Source organism: Ambystoma mexicanum, chromosome 4q (assembly GCF_040938575.1).
Source record: "Ambystoma mexicanum isolate Mex_15411 chromosome 4q, UKY_AmexF1_1, whole genome shotgun sequence".
Lineage (NCBI taxonomy): Eukaryota > Metazoa > Chordata > Amphibia > Caudata > Ambystomatidae > Ambystoma > Ambystoma mexicanum.
This window is the reverse complement of record NC_090928.1, coordinates 1037393147-1037418165: the sequence shown is the minus strand read 5'-3', so window position 1 is coordinate 1037418165 and position 25019 is coordinate 1037393147. Positions and strand designations below refer to the sequence as shown.

At 48.8% G+C, this 25019-nt stretch overlaps 1 protein-coding gene across 2 annotated transcripts in view; it reads left to right on the top strand.

Moving 5' to 3' along the window:
• Window positions 1-25019, top strand: part of EPRS1 (glutamyl-prolyl-tRNA synthetase 1) — a 1308133-nt gene that overhangs the window by 695961 nt on the left and 587153 nt on the right. For both annotated transcript variants that reach the window (XM_069608586.1, XM_069608585.1), the window contains one exon: window positions 19323-19556. In XM_069608586.1, coding sequence (XP_069464687.1) covers window positions 19323-19556 — 234 coding nt within the window. The remainder of the gene's footprint in view (window positions 1-19322; window positions 19557-25019) is intronic.

Here is a 25019-nt window from a genome sequence, read left to right as displayed (position 1 = left end):
AACCAACTAGACCTGCTAAGGGGATCTATCTTTTCCCTATTTATGGCTATACCCGAGTCCCGCAAACTCATCCAGCACCTCCAGCATGTACTGCAGGTTGACCTTTGGATTTTGTACGTAGAGCAGCATGTCGTCTGCATACAAGGAGACCAAATTCATGATACCCGCTACCAGTATACCTGCATCTTTGAATTCCACTTTGAGGAGAGCTGCTAGGCTCTCCGGAGCCAGGATGAACAGCATGGATGAGAGCGGGCACCCCTGCTTGGCCCCCTTGCACAATTACCAACTGTCCAAAATATGCTTCCCAGTTTTGACTCGGGGCCCTTGTTTCACTTATATCAGTTTAACCCAACCGAAACATTGAAGTCCTATCCCAAAGTATTGCAGGGTGGCGTGTTACCACTGCACTCAGTCAAGCGTAGACTCAGGCCGCTACGTATTACTTTTAGGGAGAATTCTCATTCTATGGCTAATTTCCCTTATCTATAGAGTCCCTCAGCGGCTTTGCTGGATTTGAAGGGTTTGTTTTTTTCTCCTGCTAAGAGTGTGACTCTCTTTCCCACTCTTAGGCATATTTGCTATGTGTGTTCTAGGCTATTTTTTGTGTTTAATGTCTATGGGGTTAACTCACCCTCATAGGAACCATCTTTATACACATGTTACAAAGCACCCTCCGTGCAGTGGCACGGGGTGTCGTAGCAACCCCCAAACATAGACTCCATACCCTGGGACTGACTACTGTCTCCCAGGGCATGTAAAGTCCCCATTGACTTTACTAGTCAATTTTTATGAACTAAACCAGTACAACCCATCTTACTATGGAGGTACTGGGAAGGGTTAATAGTTTTTCCCTGGTGTTCATTTTTGAGAGGGTACCGTACAGTCACTCTCTCAAAAGTTTCTGGCTGGTGGCAGTGGTTACTACCGAAAATATTAGACCACAAATATTTCCCTATGGGATTTTCCCATTGTTCGAGGCTACCACTTTTACTGACAGCCTCTAACATACCGCCGGTTAATTTTATTATTTACTTTACTCCGGTTGGTTTTATTTGCCAGAAATTTAATATAAATTCTTTCTTGTGTCTTTCTCTAAACTCCTAACCCAGGTCGGGGATCCTTTGTTCGTCCTTTTGGCGGGCTTCTGCCAAGAAGCCCTCCTTTTGGGGCCACTGATTCTCGGGTGGGTCAGTTGTGTGGGAGGGGGAGTTGGACCCCTGGACAGGGTTGCCGTGGCAACCCATGTCGCACTCTAACCTGATGAGCTGGAGGGCCTCCCGCCAAGATGACCACTCCACTGTGTGAGTGACAGCTAGGCTGTATGAATGGGGATCTTTTTGCATAAAAGCAGGTTCCTGAGGACTGGAAGAGCAAGACGTCGCCACTGGAACTGAGGAATCGAAGAGGAGAGAAGCCAAAGACCTCTGCAACAAATGAACCACTGGTGAAGCCCTGCTGCAGCGTCTCACCACTATTCTCCACACGAGAGGAGATCTTCATCTGAAAGAGCCTTCTTCCCTTGAGCTGGTGGGGCCAACCAGTTTGCCAGTCGCCTTCCCGGACCTGCCTTGGTCGAATCGCCAGTGCCCTGCACTTGGAGGACGGATAGCCAAGCAGCCATCCACCCGGACCGCGATTTAAAGGAGCGTACCTTTTATTCGTTGGGTAGCACCGCGGCTGGTTTCATCCCTGGGTAGTGCAGTAACTCGAACCTTCCTCCACAACGAGAGCCTCTCTTCCTCTGCTGTATCCCCCAAACTGCAGGAACTACCAGGAACAACCACCACCGCAGGAGCCTCTTCTTCATTTTAAGGTACTTTGTTCCGCCAGGCCTCCCTTTTCGAGTGGTAGTGCTAAAGGTGTTTTAAATCCTTCACCTACCTGTTGGGTTGGCCGCCCCTATCGTCTAACATTGTCTTTCGCCTCTGCATCCACCTTTTCGAATCGTTCACCAAAGACTTGACTGCAGCTACAAGAACATTTTTGCTCCTGGGCTCTTTGCCCTGTACCACTGACTCTGGCACAGTCCTATTGACTCTGGCTGAATTTGTTAGAACTGCCTTCTCTAGATTGCTTCTCAACTAGAACTGTGTTGGTGCACCTAATTCTTCTAAACATCTTTTCCTTCCCACTTTTAACACTAGTGAAGTGTCATTTTGCTCGGTTGTCATTTAAGTATTCTCTATGCTAAAGTACTGCCTTGCCTAAACTTGTTCACAAACTTATGGGAAGTGTTGCTAGGGTGTGAAAGATATTCCTGTATAACTTGTGCTTTCCCTCCCTTGTGAGAAACTGCTAGAGTGCCATTTGTGTTTGGTTTTCACTGTGCCGTTTTGCTCAGTTTTTACTCTTGCTCAAACTTGTCTACAATTTAACTAGGGAGTTGTGTATACTTTTCTTGACTGATTTTAACTTGCTTTATTAAATGTGATTAATTTGTTGAACTGGAAGTGTGTAAAATAAATATATATATATATATATATATATATATATATATATATATATATATATATATATATATATACTTTTTAATACAAAGATTTGCCCACTGTTTCCTTGTACCCTAGTGCTGTAGTCCTATTGTGTAAACCCTGAATACTGCTCATCTCCCTCTTGAGATAAGTCTGACTGCTTAGCCACAGCTACCAACTAAATCTTTGTGGTACAGACTGATACCAAAGGGGATGCATTGCTCATACCTGTAGTCTTAATCTTCTGTAGTGCTCCCTAAGGGAACTGCACTGGATTCTGCCTAACAGTTACGACGCAGCTTCACTAGTTTGGTCAATTATGTGATGCAGTCTGTGCATATTCCACGACGTATTCCTACCCGGAACATATCCTGTTTCTTCAGGATGTATGAGGACGCTTATCATGCATAGCCTGTTTTTGCGAGGTGCACCGTAAATATCTTGCAGTCTTGGTTGACCATTGAGAGCGGCCTATTGGAGCTGCATTCTAGTTACCAGGTTTAGATATTGGCACAATAATGGACACTCTAAGGCTTTCTGGCAGTTGGACTGTCTCGAAGGCCTCCTCCTACATCTACAAGAGTAGAGGTGCCAAAGCCCGTGCATATTCCTTATAAAATTGAGTGGGAAGGCTGTCTGCCCCCAGTGTTTTACTTTTAGGCAATGGCAGTATAGTCAGTTTCAATTCTTCTGCTGTTAGCGGGGCATCCAACAGATCAACCTGATCTTGGTCTAAGCGAGGCAGCAAGCTCTGCGACGGGGCATCCTGTATCTCCGCTGCACTGCCCTCAGCTCGCTCGCTGTACAGCTGCTGATAATACCCTCTAAAGATGGAATTGATTTCACTTTGCGCCCTCCATTTCCTCCCCGCACTCATCTTTAATAGAGCTAATGTTCACCCTCCTCTTCGCCAGCACTCCCAGGTTTGTCCCTGATTTCATGGAGTTTCTCTGTATGTTTTGCATCGTCCTATTTTCCCAACCACTCCCAGTCCGCTATACATGCCTGCCTCAGCTCAATGAGACTCTGCTCATGCCACTCGGCTGGTTCTGCCCCATTCATCAGGTCCTCCATCTCTATTTCTTTGTTAGAAATGTTATGCACCAAGTCCCGGCGTGCACCCCCAATTTTTCCAATCTCCTCCCCCCTCATCACCATCTTAAAGGATTCCCACAGGGTTCCTGCACTATTCACACTACCAGAAAAATTCCTCAATCATTGCCCATGTGGGCTCTAAATGAATCCTCAAGCAGCGATTCGCTTCCAATCGCTACATCGGGATTGGTGGCCTACCCCTAGGTTCCTGCCATGTTACTACCAAAGGTGCATGATCCGAGAGTACTATGGCTTTACATTCAGCTGCAACAAAGTCACGTAGGGGTTCAAGACCTGTAAGCATGTAATTGATGCGTGTGTGCACCCCGTGCGTGCTGGAGTAATAAGAATACCCCCTCTTGTCCCCATGCAGCCGCCCCCAAATGTCCACTAACACCAAGTCCTTTATGAAGGTTCCCAGTGTCTTTGCCAGGGATGCCGGCCTTCTAGGTCTCCTCTAGGTCCAGTGTACAATCTCCCCTGCCCCTCCCATATCCACAAAGCCCCTCTGTACGGTGCCAATCTGGAGTATAAGTACTTGCAAAAGGAAATAGCATCATGATTGGGAGCATATGTATTAATTATGCAGATCTCCCGTTGTACCAAAAACTTGTGCACAATGGTCATCGTGCCCTCGTCATCACACTTGTATTCAAGCAACTGACAAGGTACACAAGGTGCCACCCAATTAAGTGTACCCCTAGCATATGCAGAGTAGGCAGACCCATATCCATGTCTCCCCCCATTTCTTAAGAAGTGTAACTTGCCTAGGCTCTGTGAGATGTCTCTTGCAGGAGGGCTATGTGTATACCTTTGCCTCTCATGTATGTGAACACCCTATTCCGTTTGACAAAGCTGTTGAGCCCCTGACGTTCCAGGAAACATTCCTAATGTCCCCGATCCCAGTGTCACAAGCTCTACTCATCCCGGTGTCCCACTGGCCCCACCTCAAGCCCCCTTGCCCTTCCCCAATTTAGTACCACCAAGACCTGCAACGTGCCTCTTTCCAGCTTTAGTTCCCCAAACCCCTCTCTCTGTGAGGTATCTTGCATCCCCAACCTGAAATGTCCCCGCATTCATATGGGCACAGTCCATTGGAGCCCCAGTTAGGGAACCTGAGCTTTGCAGCATGCATTTAAAACAACCCGCGAACTTCCCCAACAAACGCCCAATGATGGCCAACTAGTTCAGGCGCAGCCGCTTCTCATGCACAGACAGATCCCAATGTCCTGGGTCCCTGGACTTGTGCACCGTGTCGAGTACTAGCACTGAAGGAAAAAAATAAATAGTAATCACCAGGGTAGACAAGTCCCTTTTTTGGCTCCCTTGTGTAGGGACCCTGCTGCTCTTCCGCAGTAATACAAACTTCACAACGCCTCGTGTTTGTCTTCTTATAGGAGACCTTGCCATCAATCCTGCCAGCAATCAGTTCTCTGCTCCTAGCCATCCAGGGAGCAGGGTGATCCTCACTGTGTGTATCCAGGCATGCACCCCATCCGTACTATCAAAGAAGTGGGAAGCTCCATTGTGTATGACCTTCAGCTAGGCTGGGTAGATTGGCATATATTTCAATCCAGCCTGCCGGAGCTGCCCTCTGCCCTTTGTGTGTAGTCTGGTACACTGCTATCTTCGCCAAGCCTCTCTCGATGACACCCCCTCTTCTGAATAAATACAAGGTTTGTTTCTCTGTCCCAATAATTTAAGTTCCTCGCAATCAGTGGTCTTGCGGGAGCTTTCTGCTTGGGGACAGATGGGCACGCTCCACCGTAAAGCCCTGCGACAAGGCGCTAGGCCCCACCTCCTGTAGCAGCATGTTCTCGATGTATGTTGTGGAGGTCATTTTACTCTGCCCCCTCAGGAAGGCCCAGTAGTCGGATGTTATTCCGGCACGCCCGTCCCTCGGCATCCTCCACTCTATTCTCCATCATGGCCACCTTCGCTGTTAATTCTCACTTCTCCGTCTGTGCCCTAGTGATGTTTTGTCTATTTTCGACTGCTTGAAATTCTACAGTTCACACTGTCAGCCAGCGCCCGGACATCCTGTCTCAACAAACCAACATCAATTGGGGACCTCATCAATCTTCCTCTCTAAAGTGGCCTGGAGCACAGCAATGGGGGCGAGTAATGCTGTTCTGTGCAGCCCTCCTCCTGGGCCTTGCACCTGCCTTCGCCTTTGTGCGCAAAGGTGTCCATCCTGGTCTACCCTTTGTGCTGTTTGTCTGGCATGTACTTAGTTAAGCACCCAAGTGGCACAGTATCAATTGGCGGCTGCAGTACCACAGCTTTGCACCAGTCCCTCTGCCCTCTTACTCACATCCCAGCCTGTCTGAGCCAACCTCTGTCGTTGGAAATGGTGCCAGGCAGCCAACCTCTACCAGCCTAGGTGTCTCCTCCTGCAACTGGACTCAAGACTCAGAAGGCACTATCCACAAGAATCGTCAGTATGCAGAAGCCAGAGGCAGCAGGCATGTGTCTCCTCTGCCCCACACAGGCAATATCAATTGAGGGGCTTGGCTTTACTTGCCACGAAGAGTACCAAGCCTCAAATCCGCATCTGCCCTACACCCCCAGCACCAGAGTGTGCTTGCGCACAGGCTATCCTTTCCAGTCGCTGGCTGGGTGCTGCGGGCTAGCCCAGTTACCCCAACTGGCCACCCTGAAACACCCCCAGACGCCTCAAAGTAAGTCGCCGCAGCGCCCTGATGAAATTTTATTTTTCCTTACTTTTTTTAAATTAAGAATCCGCAGAGTATAGTGGACAGGGGGCAGCAGCTAGCAAAGGTGTGTGCCTCCTAGGCCGTACACTGGCCCCGTTGAGACCTGGGACAGTCAGCTCACTGTGTAGTCCCCCAGTCACAAGAGTTGCATCCTCTGTTCCAGGGTGCAGGGTGCACTCTGCTCTGGTCATTCCAGTGCTGCCAGTCTGCTCAATCTACACTGCTTGGAGGAAAGCTGCTGCAGCCTGCAGGTCACGGTGCTCAAGCCAGTCCTTGCTCGCACCCACCTTACTGACCCACACAACTAAGGGGACCTGCCTGAGATCTGATAGTCCTCTGCCACACTTGTCAGTGCAAAGCAGCGTGTGTGGCACATCTGTTAGTTTGCTGTGCACAGAGCGCTCCTCGGCTCACTCTCCCTCCTCCGCGATGTCTCACAGTGCCCTCTGCGGCTCTGTTCCGAAGTCACTGCTCGTTGCTCTCCTCGGGCACTTCCCCAGTCCGTACGAGCCCGTTCCACGGCTCACACCAGGGCCGCAGCAGCCCCCACTGTTCTCTGCTGCCACTCAATGCGTTCTGATCCTGCGGTCCCCGCCGACAGCCAGAAGTCATTCCTGCTGCTGGACGCCTCCCTCCATTGCTGCTCCGTGCCTCTCACTCCCACCTCTGGCCGCTGATGTCTTGGTGGTACTTGCACGCTCAGGAGACGTACCGCACCCACTTCTTTGACAACTGCCCAGATTCCAAACTTCACTGGGAAGCTCCCCTTCGGTTCCGGTCTGTGATGGCCGACCTAAGTGTATCTTATGTGCCCACACCGCAGCTCTGAAAAGATAAACTGACAGAGCTGTAACATGAACGTCCTCTTTATTCCTGGCTTCTCGTAACTCTGCCCAAACCTGCCTCCCAACATCACTTCCCAACCTCCTTCCTCCCCTTATCCCAAAACTAGAACGTAAACATGACACGGTCCCCAGGCATACCTTAAACTTTGTATAATATCAGCTGGAAGGAATATCTAGAATGGATTTTGCGGGAGCACACATGAGGTGCATCTTTACCTCATGGCTGCTGGCCACACCCATCTTCATTAAGTATTCTTATTATGCATTTTGTAAACTGCCAAAAGGGAACCACCGCAATAACATGTGTAGATCCATGTTGGAATTTCATAATTTATTTTCTTGCATCTTTTAGCCATGCACATATAAGGAGACACTAGTGACTGAAAGTCCACCAAGTCGTCATACAATACTGCCATGCAGTTGTAGAAACCTTCCTTAGATTTGCCATGTCTTTATCTCATGGAGTTAGATGTATTTACACAATTAAAGAAAAATGCTCCAAACTTAGAACTGCGCCACAGTATGATTAATGGTTCAAAAATCCCTTTAATGGTTGTAGTGTCCTTTTGGATAACACGTGTTTCGACATACTAGTGTCTTTTTCAAATCGGGGCTGATAGCAAAACTGTACATAATCATGAAAATAATAATTCACAAATATCATAATAAACAATTGAACAAATGAGAGTGCAGTCCACAACATAAAAATGAAAAAAATAAGGAATAGTCACAGAGAAGAGTATCTATTAATGTTTTGTTCTCTCCTTGTTCATTATATTTTTTGTTCTTTTCGTTTTTACCTTCAACCTCCTCCCCTTCAACCCCTCCCTACTTCTCTGCCTACCCACAACACCGGCTCCCATGCCTCCAACGGTCTTTGCAGCCCCACGGCCTCCTTCTCAGCAGCCGGCTAGGGTTAGCACAGCTCAAACCCCATTCGGCGCAGCCTACCAACAGGCACCTCAATGGCAAGTTTACGCAGCTGGAGATGGCCGCCTCTTGCTGTCGGCACTCACAGCTACACTCCTCGGCCACTTCCGGTGCAGCGCCAGGCACGCTTCAAGGTAGGGCTGGCGTAGGCCAAAATTAGTTGCGCAGGATGCAAGGGAGTCCACCCTGGTGCACATTGACACCTCAGGCCGGATCTTCCCTTGGGGGGTGGGGTGGAGTGGGGAGGGTGAACTGTTCCATTCCACCACGGATTAGGAACTTGATAAGAGGAGGAACGGTCCCCTGACTGCTGAATCCTTAGCCATCCTCTCTAAGGTCAACCCTAGGGCATATAGCCGGACGCACGCCCATGCTGGCGTACAATGTTCGTGGACCCTTGGATCCTCCCCGGAGTATCCTCTGGCTACCGCCCTCCGATCCCTCATTCGCGCCTTTCCTCACCTCCTCTCCCACAGATTGGGATATAACTCTGTGGGCGGACATTCCCTTGCACAAAGAGAGGCAGGCAGTGGAAGTCCCATCCTCTCAGCATGGTCTGTGCTCCTATTCATGGATTTTCACCATACATTGGTTACCCCAGCACGTATGACAGAGACATGGTGCACAGGAGTCTGTATGTACTCCCTGGATCTGAAGGATGCTTATCTTCATGTACTGATCTGCAAGCTAATCAGTCCTTTCGTAAGGTCAGGATCAAGGGCTTCCATTTCCTATGCAAGTTTCTACCCTTTGGGTTCAATTCGGACCCCAGGGTTTGCACTGGTTGCATGAACGTGTGGCAGCCCTACTTGGCGCCCAGTGTCACCACACCTGTCCATTCCTAGACTGGCTCATCAGGACAAGGTCTCCGGGTTCCACTACATGAGTTGGGATTTTCCACCAATCTCAAGAGGTCACAGTTGGAGCCCAGGCAGACTCCAACATTCCTGGGCCTCATCTGGGATACGAGCTCTGAGAGAATTTTACTCTCAAGGGTCAAGATCACAGCCAGCAGAGGTCCATGAGGCGTTTTCTCTGCATTGCAGTGACTTGGCATAGTATTACCAACACCTAAATTGTAGGTGCACTGCACAGCCTCCTTCAGTCAGGAGAAGGGTTCCCAGGCGGAGCGGGTCAGCATTCCACTGCATCCCTGTCACAACCTAGTCTAGTAGAGCACAGACAGCAATTTACGAATAGGTAGGCCCTGTCGTCAGGCAGCTCCGCAGATCACCATCACCACGGACTCATCCCTAGCAGGATGTGAAGCTACCTTGAACAGCCATAGTGTCCACGGAGAGGGTTTGGTCAAGAGCAGGCGGCCCACATCAACTGGCGCGAGTCGATGGCCATTTGACTCGCCCTCAAAGCCTACCTGGATGGCCTTCTGAATCTACCTGAGGAAGATTTTTTTTTCTCATCTGCCAATCCAGTGGTTAAAGGACATTTAGCTGGCTTCACCAGGCTCTACCCGCCCAACAAGAGGCCACACCTCGTGTGGGACCCCCACATAGTATTGTGCGCCTGGGCGCATAAACCCTGTGGGCCAATGGCATCCCCGGACATCAGGCTAGTAACCATTAGACAGCCCACTTGTGGGTCTTACGTCTGCTCGCTGTGTCCGTGAAATCCAAGCTCGGATGGCATCCGAGCTATACTCTACCTTTCACAGGACAGGGTGGTCCTCAGAACGCCTGTGTGTACTTACCTGAGGTAGTCTCTGCGTTCCATCTATAGGAGGAGATAGTACTCCCTACTTTCTTCGCAGACCCTAAGGACCAGACTCTGAGTGTTCTGCACTGTCTTTATGTTAGACTAGTGCCAAAGCTCTATCTGGACAGGACCAGGAGCCTCTGCTAGTCTGAGGCTCTCATTATCACCTTCAGTGGGCCAGGGCCAGGATATCCGGCTTCCAAGGCCTACATAGCAAGGTAGATGATGGGCTCCTCAAGGAGGCCTAGAAGGGGCAACACAAACATGTATGCCCTCGCAGTCACAGTCAAGGCCACTAAGGTCGCCTTCTAGAGACACGTACGGTGACAGGTCATCAGCAGGGTGGCCACTTAGGCCCTCCCTCAGCATTCTGCAAGCACTACTGTTCGGATTCTGGGACTGAGGAGTGGCGCTGGTGGGCGGAGTCAGGGGAGCCCATGCTCCCAGGGCTGCAACTCTAAATTCAAAGGGAAAGAAGGTTTTTTCTGGTGAAAAAGGTTCCGTTTCACGTCCCTAGTGAGGGATGCCCATACAGTATGTAGGAAAGGGGACTATGGACTAAGAGTATGTTAGTCATTGCAGTGAGTAACTTGTAATGAACTAGGCGGGCATGACTTGTGTTGGACCTTTCCACCCTGAACCTTTCCCTTCCTCTTCAAAAGTTCAAGATAGTTAAACCAGCGCTTATAGCGGAGAAACTGTGCACGGGAGACTGGATGTTCTCCCTGGATCTTGAGGATGCTTACCTACACGTCCCGGTCTGGCAACCCCATCCTTTCCGAGGTTCAGGATCGTGGGCTTCCATTTCCAATACAAGGTTCTACCCTTTGGACTCAATTCGGCCCCCAGTGTCTTTACAAGACTAATGAACGCAGTGGCAGCCCTACTCTGGGCCCAGGGTCACCACGTCTATCCATACCTGGACGACTAGCTTGTCAGGGCCAGGTCTCCGGAGGCAGTCAACCACACCACCTCCGCCCTCATGAATACACTACACGAGTTGGGATTTTCCTTCAATCTCAAGAAGTCACAGCTGGAGCCCACACAGAGTCTAACGTTCCTCGGCCTCATCTGGGATACGAGCTCCAAGAGAATGTTCCCCCTCAGAGGACATAATAGCAGCCATCAAGAAGGCCACGGGGCATTTTCTTAGCAGAGCAGTGACCTCAGCGTGGTGGTACCAGCACCTCTTGGGCATCATGGCGGCATGTCTCCTGGCGGTGCCGCACACCAGGTTCAAAATGAGGCGATTGTAGCTGCACTTCGTAGCCTCCTGGAGTCAGGAGAAGGGTTCCCAGGTGGAGCTTGTCAACATCCCACCTCATCTCCACCAGGACCTAGTCTGGTGGAGCACGGGTGACAACCTGCCAATAGGCAGGCAATTTCATCAACCAGTTCCCCAGGTTACCATTGCCACGGACTCGCTCCTAGAAGGTTAGGCAGCTACCTTGGACAGCCACAGTGTCCATGGGGTATGGTCCTGTCAGGAGCAGGCCGCCCGCATCAACTGGCTAGAGTTGATGGCCATCTGGCTCGCTCTCAAAACCTTCCTCCCTATGATCAGTGGCAAGGCGATCCTCATTCAAATGGACATTCAGTTGTAATCGCCCATTCTGTATGAAGGAAAGAGGACTATGGACTAGGAGTACGTTAGTCACTACGGTGAATAACTTATAATTTCCCCGTCGCCATCTATGTCCACTGCAAGCATGCCAGTTAGGAGTGCGCCTTCCAAAGAGGAAGTTCTTAAGACCATTGATGCTGCGAGTGCCGTCCTCGGACAATGCTTGAAATGGAAAGTCCTCAGGTGGCCCCCCTCGCCCTCCATCGACGACACTGTCCGTGACCAAGACAACTTTGTCGACTCCCACTTCGTTGCCCAGGGTGCCCACTTCGTCTACAACCACGACATTCGACAATCCGGTTGCCGACCATCATGACTTCGTCAAAAGGGGGCCTTGTGATGACGGTGGTCTCTACGATCATAATGACATCAACCCCACGGGTCGCCTTGTCTCTGCGGCATACAGCTTTGGCGGTAGCTTTGCCAACGACATCAGCAAAAGACCCTGCGAAAGTCAACGGTACCCATCGTCTCCTCACTGTCAATGGAGTCTGGTAAGGACAAGGAGCGGTTAGTGTTCATGGAGCAGGTGGTGTGGGGGGTGTCTCTGGCAATGCCAATAGATTCCCAGAGGTAGCCTTTGCACATCTCCACGCTGTCCGACGACAACTTGCCCGAGGACTACTACTCGGGCCATGAAAGGGCGTTCATGGATGGCTCTCTGCGGGGCGAACCTTGTTTGCCGTCTAGCCAAAGGAGGCGGCAGCCTGGTGCCTGCTCCTCTCACGCCCCAGCCACTGCCCAGGGACATGACGTTGGGCCATCCTAACGACCCTGCACACTTTGGTATCGGAGATGGAACAGAGGCTGCTGTGAATTATCTGATGTGGCCAGGGAAAGGCAGGCACTTTCTGATCCCGACCCTGGGGGTTGTGTACTGCGGGAGGATCACATGGAGGCGGGTGGGAGATCGGACCAGGAAGACTGGGAGGAACCCCTTTTTAACATTCTCATGATCACTCCCTATTGATGACTTTCTGCCAAATTAAAGAAGTGGAAAAAACCTGACTTTGAGAAAGTAAACTACATGTCCCAGAATCCCACCGGGGCTGAGATGAAGAAGGGGGCTGAGGAGGCATGTAGATGTAGAAGGCCTAACAGCCTTGGCAGTGGTCAGGCAATTGACATTAATGGCTAGCACCAGAAAAATTGCCCCACCTACGAGACATAAAAGGCTGCAGCAGCAGAGGGAAGAAGGGAGCAGCAGGAGCTGGAAGCCTAGTGATAGTAGCAGAAGTAAAAGAGCACAAGGCTGGAAATGTGATCACCTAAAGGACGCCAAGTTCTGAGAGGGTCCTGTACTCACAAACCCTGCCTTGCTATGGCTGCACTGAGTAAGAGTTGCAGATAGTGACGTTTTTCCCAGATGCACCTAGTGGCTGTTATTGCAGAGCCGTGACCTTGCTGAAGCCTGTAGCAGTACGCAAGCCGAGGGGCAGAGAAGTGAAGGAGACTCCCAGTTGGCATAGCCGGACCCGAGACACCATGTGGCAGAAGGGTGTGGGTCCCAAGTGTGCCCAAAGCCGTAGTAGAAGTGGAAGAAGTCTGGAAGATGAAGAAGCCTTCAAATGTAGTGTTCCTGGAGCTGGTGAGTGAAGCTTGGCATTCAGATTCGCTCCGAAAACCTTGCTGGTAACTGTTACCAGTTCTAAAGTGGCTCGAGTAAGAGTATAAACGGTTTGTCGTTGTGTAAAGTATTGCTAACAATGGAAATGTATCACGCACACTTCTACTAAAAGTCGTAGTGCTCGCGTAAGAAGAAAAGCATCTAATTTCCCATTGTTGACTTATTAACATTGCCGGAGTGGTTGCGTGTCCCTAGAGGGGGACGCTTGCTATAACATTCCGAAAACCCATTGTTGACTTTCATAATTGTTAAAAGTACTTACAGCATCAAAGGAAGGTCGCCTATGGCCAATTGTGATCCCTGCATGGAGTTAGAAGTCATCTATTTGATAACGCATGGGAATACAAGAACCTGCAGTTATTTAAGGTTAAAGATCTACTTTAAGGGGTGGTTGTGTGTGCCTGCATCTGTTTCTCCTTTGAAGACTGAACATTGTAACATTAAGAGCAAGTATTCTTTAAACCTAGAAGTAAGAACGAAAAGCACAAGCATAACTCAAGCCAAGAGGCAAACCCTTTCTATAGTGAAGCAAGCCCTGTTTAAATCTATCGACCTGATTTTCAAAGTTGTTAAACATCCAGTGGCCTCTGATAAAAGTGTGACATTGTTACCCGAAGTTGGAAAGGTGGCAATACAGCTTCACGGTAGCTACTGGAACCAAGGTGTGAATAAAGCTGGGAAAGGGAACTAGGTGCTTGTAAGAAGATTGAGCAAATAATCTGTAATGCTGAAACTCCTGAAGTTGAGAGAGAGTTAGTCTTGAAGCAGAGGCAGGTTATACTAGTCGCAGTGAGACAGACAGAAAAGACAAAGAGGTTTCCCTTTTCTTGGATTATAGGAAATGAGAGTGCCTTGCCTTCCTGTAGGGTTCAAAGAATCTAGTCTTTAAATGCCTAAAAATCATGCAGTGTAAAGTTGAAGGAGAAATACCAGAACTGTGGTTTTGTATAATACTGTCAGTTGATGTTACATTGAAGTTGGTTGAAGTAGTGGCATACTGTGGAACAAAGGAGTCTGTTCCCACGTTAACAGCAGTAGAAGGGTGGTTGTCAAAAGGAAAGCAACAACCCAAGAAGAGGCATCCTGACACGCTGCAGAGGTCATAACCACTTGTAAAGTTGTAGAAGGAGAAGTTGTTAATTTCTTCTTTGAACTGTGGCAAAAATATCATGGAAAGAGGATATCCAGGATTACCATTGGTGCTATTATTTTGGCTGGAATTGGAAATAGCTTTTCAACTGAAAGCTGAAAATCTGTTAACAGTGAATTTTTGTTTGTACTTTTTGTTTTATTTGGAACTTAAAAGAACTGGATCAAGGCTTTACATTTTCTTTTGAATGTTTGGGGAAGTTGTCTTTGGACAATCCTGGGGAAGGGATTTACCAAGGACAGTTAACGTCTTCCAAATACTGGTTAATTGTTGTTTGCTCTTTTATGTTTATGAATTACTCTTAATGTTTTAAGTGTGCGGGCCAGTTTGTATATGTCAGGAGTTATTTCCTTAGCTTTTAGACTAGGTAGGGAATTCCCTGATAGAGTAGGATTAGCAAGGAATTGTTTGAACCCTTTTTCTTTAGTAAAATGTTTGATTGTGAAAAAACCTCAAGCAGTTGTCTGCCTCGCATTACTGACCCCTCACACCGCCCGCTTCCCCTGTGCCTGTTCCGCCGAGGCCTCCGACTAGGAGCCCTTCCAGGCCAAAGCATAGGTCAAGGGATCTATCCAGCTGAGATGGCAGCCGACGCCACCACACAGGTACAGATACGACGCTACTGCAACTCACACTGATGAGTCTGAATGCTATGCACTGACGTACGGGGAGCCACTGGGTGCAGACAAGCCCGGCAGGGCCTTGCCACCGGAAGATGTTGGTTCCTTTAACTCCATTATTTCGTGTACCTCCGCTCTCTTCAATTTGGTAGCGGAGGAGGCAGCCGGGAGTCCAATTCCTCTGCTGCATGATGTCTGGGAGAAGGGTTTGGCCTTGATGAAGGCGCGAAGTACCGCTGCCCCCAAAGAGATGCATGCTGGAGAAGAAAAATAGGCTTTGGCCCCCAGGTACTTGATGTCCCAGCCTTCTCTGGACTCCGTGGTATCTGCCAATGCAAGGAAACGCTAGTCAAACACTTCTTCTTCGGCCATGGTGCCTCCAGACCAGTAGGGGAAGAAGCTTGCTCTGAGGAAGCACTTCCTTTTCACTGCGGCCTCCACTGTCAAGTCTGCTAATGCCCTGGCCATCCTACCCCGCGACGACAGGGAGCTGTGGTATAAGCTTGGGCCCATTTTGGCCTTTTTCCCAGAGGACATGAAGGTCGGGGCCATGGCACAGTTCCAGGAAGGTGAGATGGCTTTGAATGATGCCATTACGGTGGCGCTGGACATCGTGAATAACAGGTTCGACCAGGTGGCCAGTAGGGTGTCCCTCTAACAATAATTTTGGCTGAAGGCCACTGACTTCAGAGCGGACGTCCATCCAAGGTGGGCGGCATGTCCTTTGATGGGGACAATCTTTTTGGCAAGACTGTAGACTAGTCTCTCCAGACGATTAAGACTGATACGGCGACAGCACGCTCGCTGGGGACATTGCAGCTGAGTAGGTCATTGTCCTTTTGATATTCAAGGGGGAAGTACGGCAGGTCCTCCAAGGGTTCGAACACCCTATATCGTCAACACTCTTGTTCCACGGCCCATAAAGCTTATAAAGGCCATTCACAAGCCTAAGGTAGCAGAGGCTACGGTGGTTGCCTGCAGGCAAGGACGCAGACTCCCAAGCAGGCCTGAACCGGCCTTGGACCCAGGACCCCCCAACCTACTCCCCAGTGTGGGCCAATTTGCGAACTTTGATGACAAGTCGAAAACCATCACCAAGGATAAATGGGTGCTGAACGGTCTTCATCAGGGACACACCTTGGAATTACAACAATTGTCCTTGGATTTCCTCCTGTGGCCCTCCAAGAACTACACATGGCTGAACTCCTGCAGGAGGTTGAAGGCATGTTAAGGAAAGGGGCGATCGAATCCATCCCCAAGCGCCTCCAGGGCTCTGTAGTGTACTTCAGATACTTTCTGGCATGGAAAAGTCAGGAGGGTGGTGGCTGATCCTGGACTTAAGACAGCTCAACAAGTACTTGAAGTCCCAGAGGTTCTGGATGATCACCTTGCAGAACGTGTTTGGCCAACTGTGGGAACGAGAGTTCCTGGTGACGTTGAATTTAGAAGACTCTTACTTTCACGTCCCCATCCACAGAAAGCATCAGAAGTTTGTGGTGCAGGGACAGCACTATCAGTTCAAGGCGCTACCCTTTGGCCTGAAATCGTCTGTGGGGTGTTCACACAGTTCTTTACTCTGGTGGCAGCACATCTTGGTCTCAAGGACATCTACGTCTACCCTGATCTGGACAATTGGCTCATCCGCTCCCGCTCGCTCACTGGCAAACCGGCACACGGCGGAGACCTTACGCCCGCTGACTGATCTCGGATTCTCCATCAATTATCGGAGTTCCTGCGTGGAGCCACCGCAGAACGCACTGTTTCTGGGTGCCCTTCTCAACATGGTCACTTGCCTGGCGACCCCCTCGGAGGAGAGGGTTACAGCCATCCTGGGGAAGGTGCAGTGCCTGTCGTCTGCACAATCCTCAACTGTGCGAGCCATCCAAGTCTATGTTGGGCATGTCCTTCTGCATCCACCTCGCCCCTTTTTGCATGCTGTAGATGAGGCCTCTCAAGGAGTTTCTGTATGCACAGTGGCTGTGGGTCTCAGGCACTTGAACAGACGAGATGATCCTCAACCAGGATTTCCGGCAAGCTCTGTGATGGTGGGCAGTGTGCCTACATCGCACACTCTTTTCAGATTCCACTGTACCAGGAGACGGTCACCCCAGATGCCTCCACGAGGGTGTATGGAGGGGCTCACACCGGCTAGTTGCATGCCAGAGGCCTCTGGCTTCCAGAGGAGAAGTTACCTGCACATCAACGTCCTTGAGCTCTCTGCAGTCTTCATGGCCCTTAAATCATTCCTGCTGCTGCTGAAAGGGAAAGTGGTGAGAATCTTCAGACAACACTGCCACCATGTTCTGTATCCGGAAGCAAGGCTGAACACTGTCTCCGGTGCTCTCCCAGGAAGCCCAGACCCTGTGGCACTGGGCCATTCTTCGGGACATGTTCCTTGTTCCATTTCATCTGACGGGCACCAAGAATACCATTGCAGACTCGCTCAGCAGGGAGCTGTGTTCTTGACAGGAATGGGCACTTCATCAGGATCAAGTGGCTCTTCTTTTCCGAGAGTGCGGTCAGCCCTGGATCGACCACTTCACCACGGCAGCCAACTCCAAGTGCCAGAGGTTGGCCAAGAGGTTCCCTCAGCCGAAACACCTGCGGGATGCCTTCTCATGGGAGGGACTCTTCCTGTACACTTTTCCTCAGATCTCACTCCTGCTACGGGTGTTCAACACACTCTGTGTCATTGCAGAATGATCCTTCTCGCTCTGGCGTGGCCTCGAAAGATCTGGTACCTGGACCTGCTCCATCTGTCAGTGGCTCCGTCCATCCGGCTGCCTCTGCATCCCAATCTTCTCGCCAGAGAATACGGGGCAATTCTGCATCACCGCCCGGCATCGCTGAGCCTCACGGCTTGGCTCCTGCAGCCCTAGAGTTTGGGCATTACTCTATGCCGCTGGATTGTAAGATGATCCTAGCCAAAGTCAGAGCTTACTCTACTTTGCCGTGCAATGGCCATAAATGGAAACACTTCAGTGTGGTTCCGGGCTCAGAAGATTATGCCTCCTAGTGTCGCAGCTCCTTCTGTTCCGGCTTTCCCTGCCAAGGCTGGCCTGGCTCACACCTCTATCAAGGTGCACCTAGCTGGTAAGCCATCCCTGTAGTTGCACATGCTCTTCAAGGAGTTCCTCAAAGGCCTCTTCAGGTATTTTTCACCAGTGAAGGCTTCTGCTCCAGCCTGGGAGCATAGCCTGGTCTTGACAAAGCTCATTTGAACCAATGCATCAGGCACCACTGAAGTTTGTCACGTGGAAGACGTCTTTCCACGTGGCGATCCCCTCGGCCAGATGGAGTCGGGGAGATTCAGGTCCTGTCTTGCAAGCAGCCGTACTTGTCTTCCACGCTACAAGGGTGGTGCAGCAGACCCATCCCACCTTTATGCCAAAGGTTCCTTCAGAATTCCACCTCAACGAGCCTTAGTTCTACCAATCCTTTTCCCGAACCCTCTGACACTGGCGCAAAGAACATTGCATTTGCTGGAAGTTGTTTGCGCCTTGAGGTTTTATGTGGCATGTACAAAGCATTTTAGGAAGAAATCTCAACTTTTTTTGTGAATTTTGGATCTGTGAGTCACTGTAATGCCCTGTCTAAGGCTTCCATATCCAGGTGTCTCTCCATCTGCATCTTGCACTGTCATCGTCCTGCCAACAGACCTCTTCCAGGCCGGCCGAGAGCCCATTCCACCAGAGCCATTGCAGCGACAACAGGGTTTCTCTCTCGTGTTCCCCTGCTTGACATCTGCAGGGCTGCTACCTGGAGGTCCACCCACACCTTCAGGAGATTGTGCTGCGTCAACATGGATTCCAGGGAGGAATCTTGAGTCTGGCAAGTGGTGCTACGCAACCTGTTTGTTTGAGGTGACTCTGTTCCAAGGGTAAGTGCATTGCTTCTGTTGAGCCTTGCCACCATTTGTGGTTGTGTATATGTACTGCTGTGTAATCGTATTCATGAGCATGTGAATCCATGCCGGACCCCATGCTGGAGAAGGTACAAGTTACTTACCTGCAACTCCTTTTCTACAGCATTGGTCTGGTATGGCTTGACATGCGAACCCTCACGTCTTCCCCTCTGTGGCTCTTCTTGGTACATGCTGCCACTTTACGTGCTATACCAAATCTGAAGATGGCCACCAGGGGTGGAGCTTACGGAGAGGACTGTCATTGGATGGGGGCAGAATGACCCAAAGGCTAGTGATTGGTTTGGAGGAGAAATGCAGTTTTCAGGCCAAAATGAAACTGTTTTTCTTTTTTACTGATGATTCCTAGCCTGACAACAGGTACAATTCATGAGTATGTGAATCAAAGGCATACCCATGCTGGAGAACAGGAGTTAATGGTAAGCAACTTGTTCCTTCCCTCTTTTAAAGAGTAAAGGTGGCGTGTATGCTTTATTATATTTACAGTGTTCAGGGAATCTGGTCACTTGATTTCATCCTATGTTTAATTGCCAACCTTTTGTCTCATTCTTGTTATATGGTGTATGCGGTCATTAATCGTAAGTTCTCTGCTTGCTTTTACCCAGGAACAGGTGGAGGAAGCTGTCAAACTCCTACTTTCATTGAAACAGGAATTCAAAGGAAAAACCGGACAAGATTACAAGCCTGGACATCCACCAGTTAATGATAGTTTTATCACACCCCATACACTCGGCAAAGAGACAAGTACTAACGGCTCCTCTGAGGTTAAATCTTTGTTTAACAAAGTGGCTGAAAAAGGAGAAGAGGTCCGCAAGCTGAAATCTGAGAAGGCAGCAAAAGTAAGTTTTCTCACGCTTATAGTTGCTTGCATTTTTCTTGGTGCAACCCTTCACTGTGCCTCAATATCTTCACTGGATCTTACTTCCTTATTGTTCAGAGGAATCCTCCAGACCAGTATTTAGGATATGGAGTTATTGTCCTTAAATGTAGATTTTAAGGAGGTTTTAGCACAGACCTCATCTGATTTAACCACCAACCTTGGGGTCTGGTATAGCACCCTTCCCAAAAGGGAAGCCACAATTCCTAAATTGAAACATGTCAGATCAGTCAGTCTTAACTCCAGAAAGGGGATTAAGGCTGACACAAATGTACAATAAGTCCCTTCACTTACCCATAGAAAATAAATCACACTGGTATACTCAAAAATATACACATTTATGTTATACATATTGACTTCGTATAGTTAAATAATTATTTGAGCACATAGCACATAGCACACACATTATAAACATTCATAGCATATTATCAAAACAGTAAATGTAATTGAGGACTCTCCTCACCGCCATATTAAAATGTGGATCCACTATCTACGGATCGTGCACTTAAAATATGTAGTGCCTGCACAAAAACAGTACATGCCCTGTGAGACACAACCAACTCTTAAGTTTACTACCTGGAAGTATGGCCACAACATATTGCGACACTGGGTAGGAAGAATTTGGAACCAGATAATAAAACCTAGCTAAAATAGTTATACATGATCCCTAGTGCCAAGACAGTCATATTACTCTTAACCCTCTGGGAAATATAAATCCATACATCACAGTTAATGTAGGTTATATGCGGGGGAAACTATTCCAATACTCGAGCAGAGGTAACCAAAAATTCAGATACGTGTTAAAAACCATTACCAATGCTATACCCTTGGGAAGGGGGGGTAGGAGGGGGATCATTGGTGTCACCTACAATAGTTACTGTGAATAGGCATTCATAGTTTAAGCAGAGGGTGTGACTTTAAAAATGCATCATAATTAACTTGTAAGTACTAAAGTTCTAGTTGCTGGACAAAACTGGATGCTGGGAAATGTCCTAAATCACTTTAGCGTAATTTCAAGGGGAGTAGAATGTTCCATAGAAATAAACAGGGTTAAAATTCAATGCATCTGCATGAATGAGCAAAATGCATGCAAGTCCCAGTTGTACCCCATATATGTCGATTCAGAGACAAACTGCCCTTAGTAGGTTCAGAGGTGATCTCAAATTCAGTTTAAGAACCAGAAGCCCCAGGGGGTGAAGCAACACAGCAAAAAAAGCCCCAATGTTAAATGAATTTTAACCCCCACACTTTTCCATGATGCATCATCAGTACACACCCGCTTTCCATCTCATCACTTACATTTTTGTGCAGTTATAACTGACTCACACTTTTTTGCCACAGCCATCTGGTGGTAACGGGCAATCTCACACGGGTGAGTTAACATCTTCTGCTCTGGTGAACGTTGAGCAGTTTTCCTACAGTCCTACTAGTAGTAAGACTTTAGTAAGCAATCCCAGTGGTTTGTAGATCTCCACTTTTATTATCAGTCTGTATTAACTCAGCACCTTGGTAGAGTGGCAGAGCAGTCAGGCATATTTTAAGAGTAAGATGTGAGCTGTAAGTACACTGAAACTTAGACATTGTAAAGACTGGGGGGGGGGCTGTACTTCTGCTCTCTATACGGTAGAGGAGAGGCACAGAGGACCCCAGCCAAGATTCTCTATTGTGGTAGCAATGGACGAACAATCAAGGCCTAGCTTCTCAGGAGGTGATGCAGGCTGGTTCTTAAGTACAGTATAGTCCCCACGCACCCACAACGGAATGTCCGCACACTGTATTAGTTAAAACAGTCTTTATATAATTAATATTCAAGGTAATATACAATATCACGATAACTCACTTTGTACTTGGTTATCTATAATGGCAAATCTATACATTTCTAGGTGGTACCACAATCACTATTCAATCTCTTTAACGTGCATTAACTGTACGGTTAAATGTCACACAAATTGGTTCGTAAAGGAAACCAACAATAGATATAAGGGGAAATCCGTTGGTTAGAACAATTGGCAGAATACTGGCCCTTTTACCTAGACAAAGTTCTGTGTGGAGATCCCCTCACCTGAGCAACCTGTAGAATAAAGATATATCACAAGCCTAGTCCATATATTGTTCACCAGAATCTTTCCAATATTTCAGCAACCCCAAAGTACCTGGTGTTGTACCGTTCCTCGTCTGGGAAATCGATGGCCCTTCTTGAGTGCCCTCCCTTTAAGGCAGGAGTCACGGGTCGTCGAACGTCTGCCGAAGAACAGGGTGAACTACAGCAGTGAAGCGGGCAGCTGTGCGGACGAGCGTGTCCATGGATTGAAAGTTCCAAGGCAACGGGAGCACGGCTGCTCCAGTCGGCGACGGTGGTCGTCGATGGTGGCAGACAAGTCAGGGCACTTCTCTTTGGGGTTCCGCAGAAGTCCCTGTCTCCGGTCGGCAGCCTTTCGTAGGTCTGTACCAGGGAGCTTTGGCAAAGATCCGCTGGTGCACAATGGTACCTCTTAGCTCACAAAGAGGGCGCCTTACCAGGTCCTCTCTGGGTCAGTACTTTGGAGACACAGCAGCTTTCAGATTGATGAAGTAGAGCCACAGCAATTCTTCTCGTCCAGCAGGGCTTCAGGGTCGAGCTCGTTTCACTCCAGTTACTCTTTGTAGTTTGGACTTCAGCTTCTGAACACGATTCCTAGCAGTGAGAGGTCCCCAGATATAATGTTGATCTCCCATTCATTCTGCCGGGTCACACTCTGCATCCAATCACTTTGAAGGGCATTCAGCAGTCAGCCAATCAGGCACACGTTGCTTTCAGGCCATTCTTCTCCATCCAGACACTCCTAACACAGAATGTGGATTCGGACAAGTACCATGCCATTCAACACTACATTCATACCAGTTTCGGGCAGGGCTGTCTCAGCCATTGTGTCAAACACCAGATACCAGACATCCACAACAAGAAGTGTACATTCGTCACACACTCCATTCACCCAGGTCCCACGCACAGGTGTACCCACAACATACGGCCGTTGGGAAGGCTTCAGCCAGTCTGGTCGGCACTTCCCCAAACTACCATATATGGAACTTCCACCCAACAGCCAGTCAGGGGGAAGGGACAGAGTCAGGGCTTCCCGGGACTTCGGGAAGACCAAGGTAATAGGCGATGGAAGTCAAGAGGCCACGAGGGCATATCGTCTCCATCAGGAATCTACCGATTCCAAAGACCAGGCTTGGGTATCCTAAAATGGAGGGTGCTTAGGGCACCAGTCATTTCAGCATGCAACTGCCACCAGCCCGTACCCTGATCTGTGGGCCTCACACAGGTGCCCAAAAACATACACTAGGGGCACAGGGTTGTACCCCCCACCCATGGGTGCCATAAGGGTATCCCGTGGGTCTGTACACCAAACCAAAAGAGCTGCACCACCAGGAGTCCTACATGAACTCCTGTGTGGAAAACACAACGGAACACACGATAAAAACTGTAAAGGACAAGGATACGGAGGCCCTGTCCCTCTGATGCATTTCCAGCATCACAGACATGTACACCAAAGAAACGTGTTCACTTATAATGTATATAAAATGATATATTTATTATATATATATACACACCAGAATCACTTTAAATACTTTAGACGTTTACACTAGAACACTTTGGATTACTTGAGAATACACTTCAAAGGGCACTTTCACTTGTGTGTTTGTTCTTGGTTACATTTGTAGCAAAGTTAAAAAGGGAAAAGACAATGTTATCTTATTATCGGTTATTACGCACACCTGCGGTTCATAAGGTAATGAATTTACTTTGCAAACACATACAGTAAAGTCACTTCAAGGGAAGAAAATGGTTAGTTAGTGTAACATTAGCCTGGTTCAAGGTTCTAGAGAGGGTTTCTTTTCCCAGTAAGTCTTCCAAGTCCCAAAACGCAACCCTAGCTAAAGGCAGTTCTGAGATGGCTCAAAGTCTTGACAAGCAGCAGAATACAAAGAGTTCTGGTGGTTTCTTCCAGTCTCGAGTGTTATAGAAGCAGCAAGTTAACAACTAACAGGGGTGACCTTGTCAAGGACTCGATGAAGGGACACAAGCAGCGGCTTGAGTATGAGGTAAGAGAGGGTGACCCTGGACATCTTCAATGCTCTGGAGCGACTTCGTGGAATCAGTTAAGCAATACCTTTTTCCCCACAGTACCTTAGGTTAGAAGATAATGTTTGTGCTGGATGCTCCGATGTTGCAGCTCTGGACCGGACCTCCGCATTCATTGGTCTGATGACTGAAGGCAGGTCAATGGATGGGCTTTCTCTGCAGCAGTCTTGAGGGAGGACCTCAGACATGACTTTTAACAACTTCTTGGTTTTGGTGCCTTTTCTGCAGCACCAACAAAGGACACAGATCGCCCGGTCAGTCTTCTTTGCTTCATGCAGTCCCACACTCTGATGAGGGGGTCTGAGCGAGTTGGATCGGATCTCTGGAGTGTCCTTACGGGTTCAGCAAAGATTTGGACGGATTCGGCCTTTCCACAAGGATGCACTCGAAATAGGCAGCATTTCACCTGGTATTGGGGTTCTGCAGCTCTGGAAACTCCTAAGACCTTGGGAGATGGCTCATTTCAAAGTTCGTCCTCTTTGGAGCTCCTCTGTTGCACAGAAGACGTGGTCAGGACAGCAGTGGTCGCTACAGTGTTTCAAAGGGTCTGCAGGCGGCTCTGGTCAACTTCTTCATCAGTTACTTCAGTTTCCAGTGGTAGACTTGCTTTTCACTCCAGAAGCCTCAGCTTTTATACAGTTCCAGCACACACTCCTCTGCAATCTCTCAGCATTTTACAGAACAGGGCGTTTGGCTGTCCAATCAAGACAGCCAGACCCCCTGTGGGAGCCGGTCCTATTCAGGCACTCTGGCAGACAAAGTGCAGGAGGTTGGAAGATTCCTCCCCCACTTCCTGCCTGCCCAAACACTCTGGAGCCTAGGCAGGGACACCCAACGGTTCCTGCCAAAGGTGAAACGCACACACGGACCTCCCCCTCCCAGAATGGTGGAAGAAGGGCTAACAAAGAGCAACCACGCTAGTAATGGCAAAAAAAGAATGGAGGCCACAAGTTGGTACTTGGGTGCCCCTATTGTGCATTACCGAGGCTATCGACATAGCTTATGGTATAAAAACAACCCAATAGTCCACTGCCCCCAGCCATAACTAGGAGATTGTTTGTGATTACAAAGTCACAGGAGAAGAGAGAGGGGGATACCAGGTATCCTTTTGGCACTCTACTGAAGCAGGCGTGTAGCAATCTCTCAGACTTTAGAGTTTTGGGAGAGCTACTAAGTATCTCTCCTATCCTTAAGAACTGTAGTTCCTTGAAGATACAGAAAAATAATCTTAAAGGAGAGGACCCTATGGGTTCCCAGCAAAACTGCCCATAAGGTGCTGTGTGCTGCAGTAGTACAAAC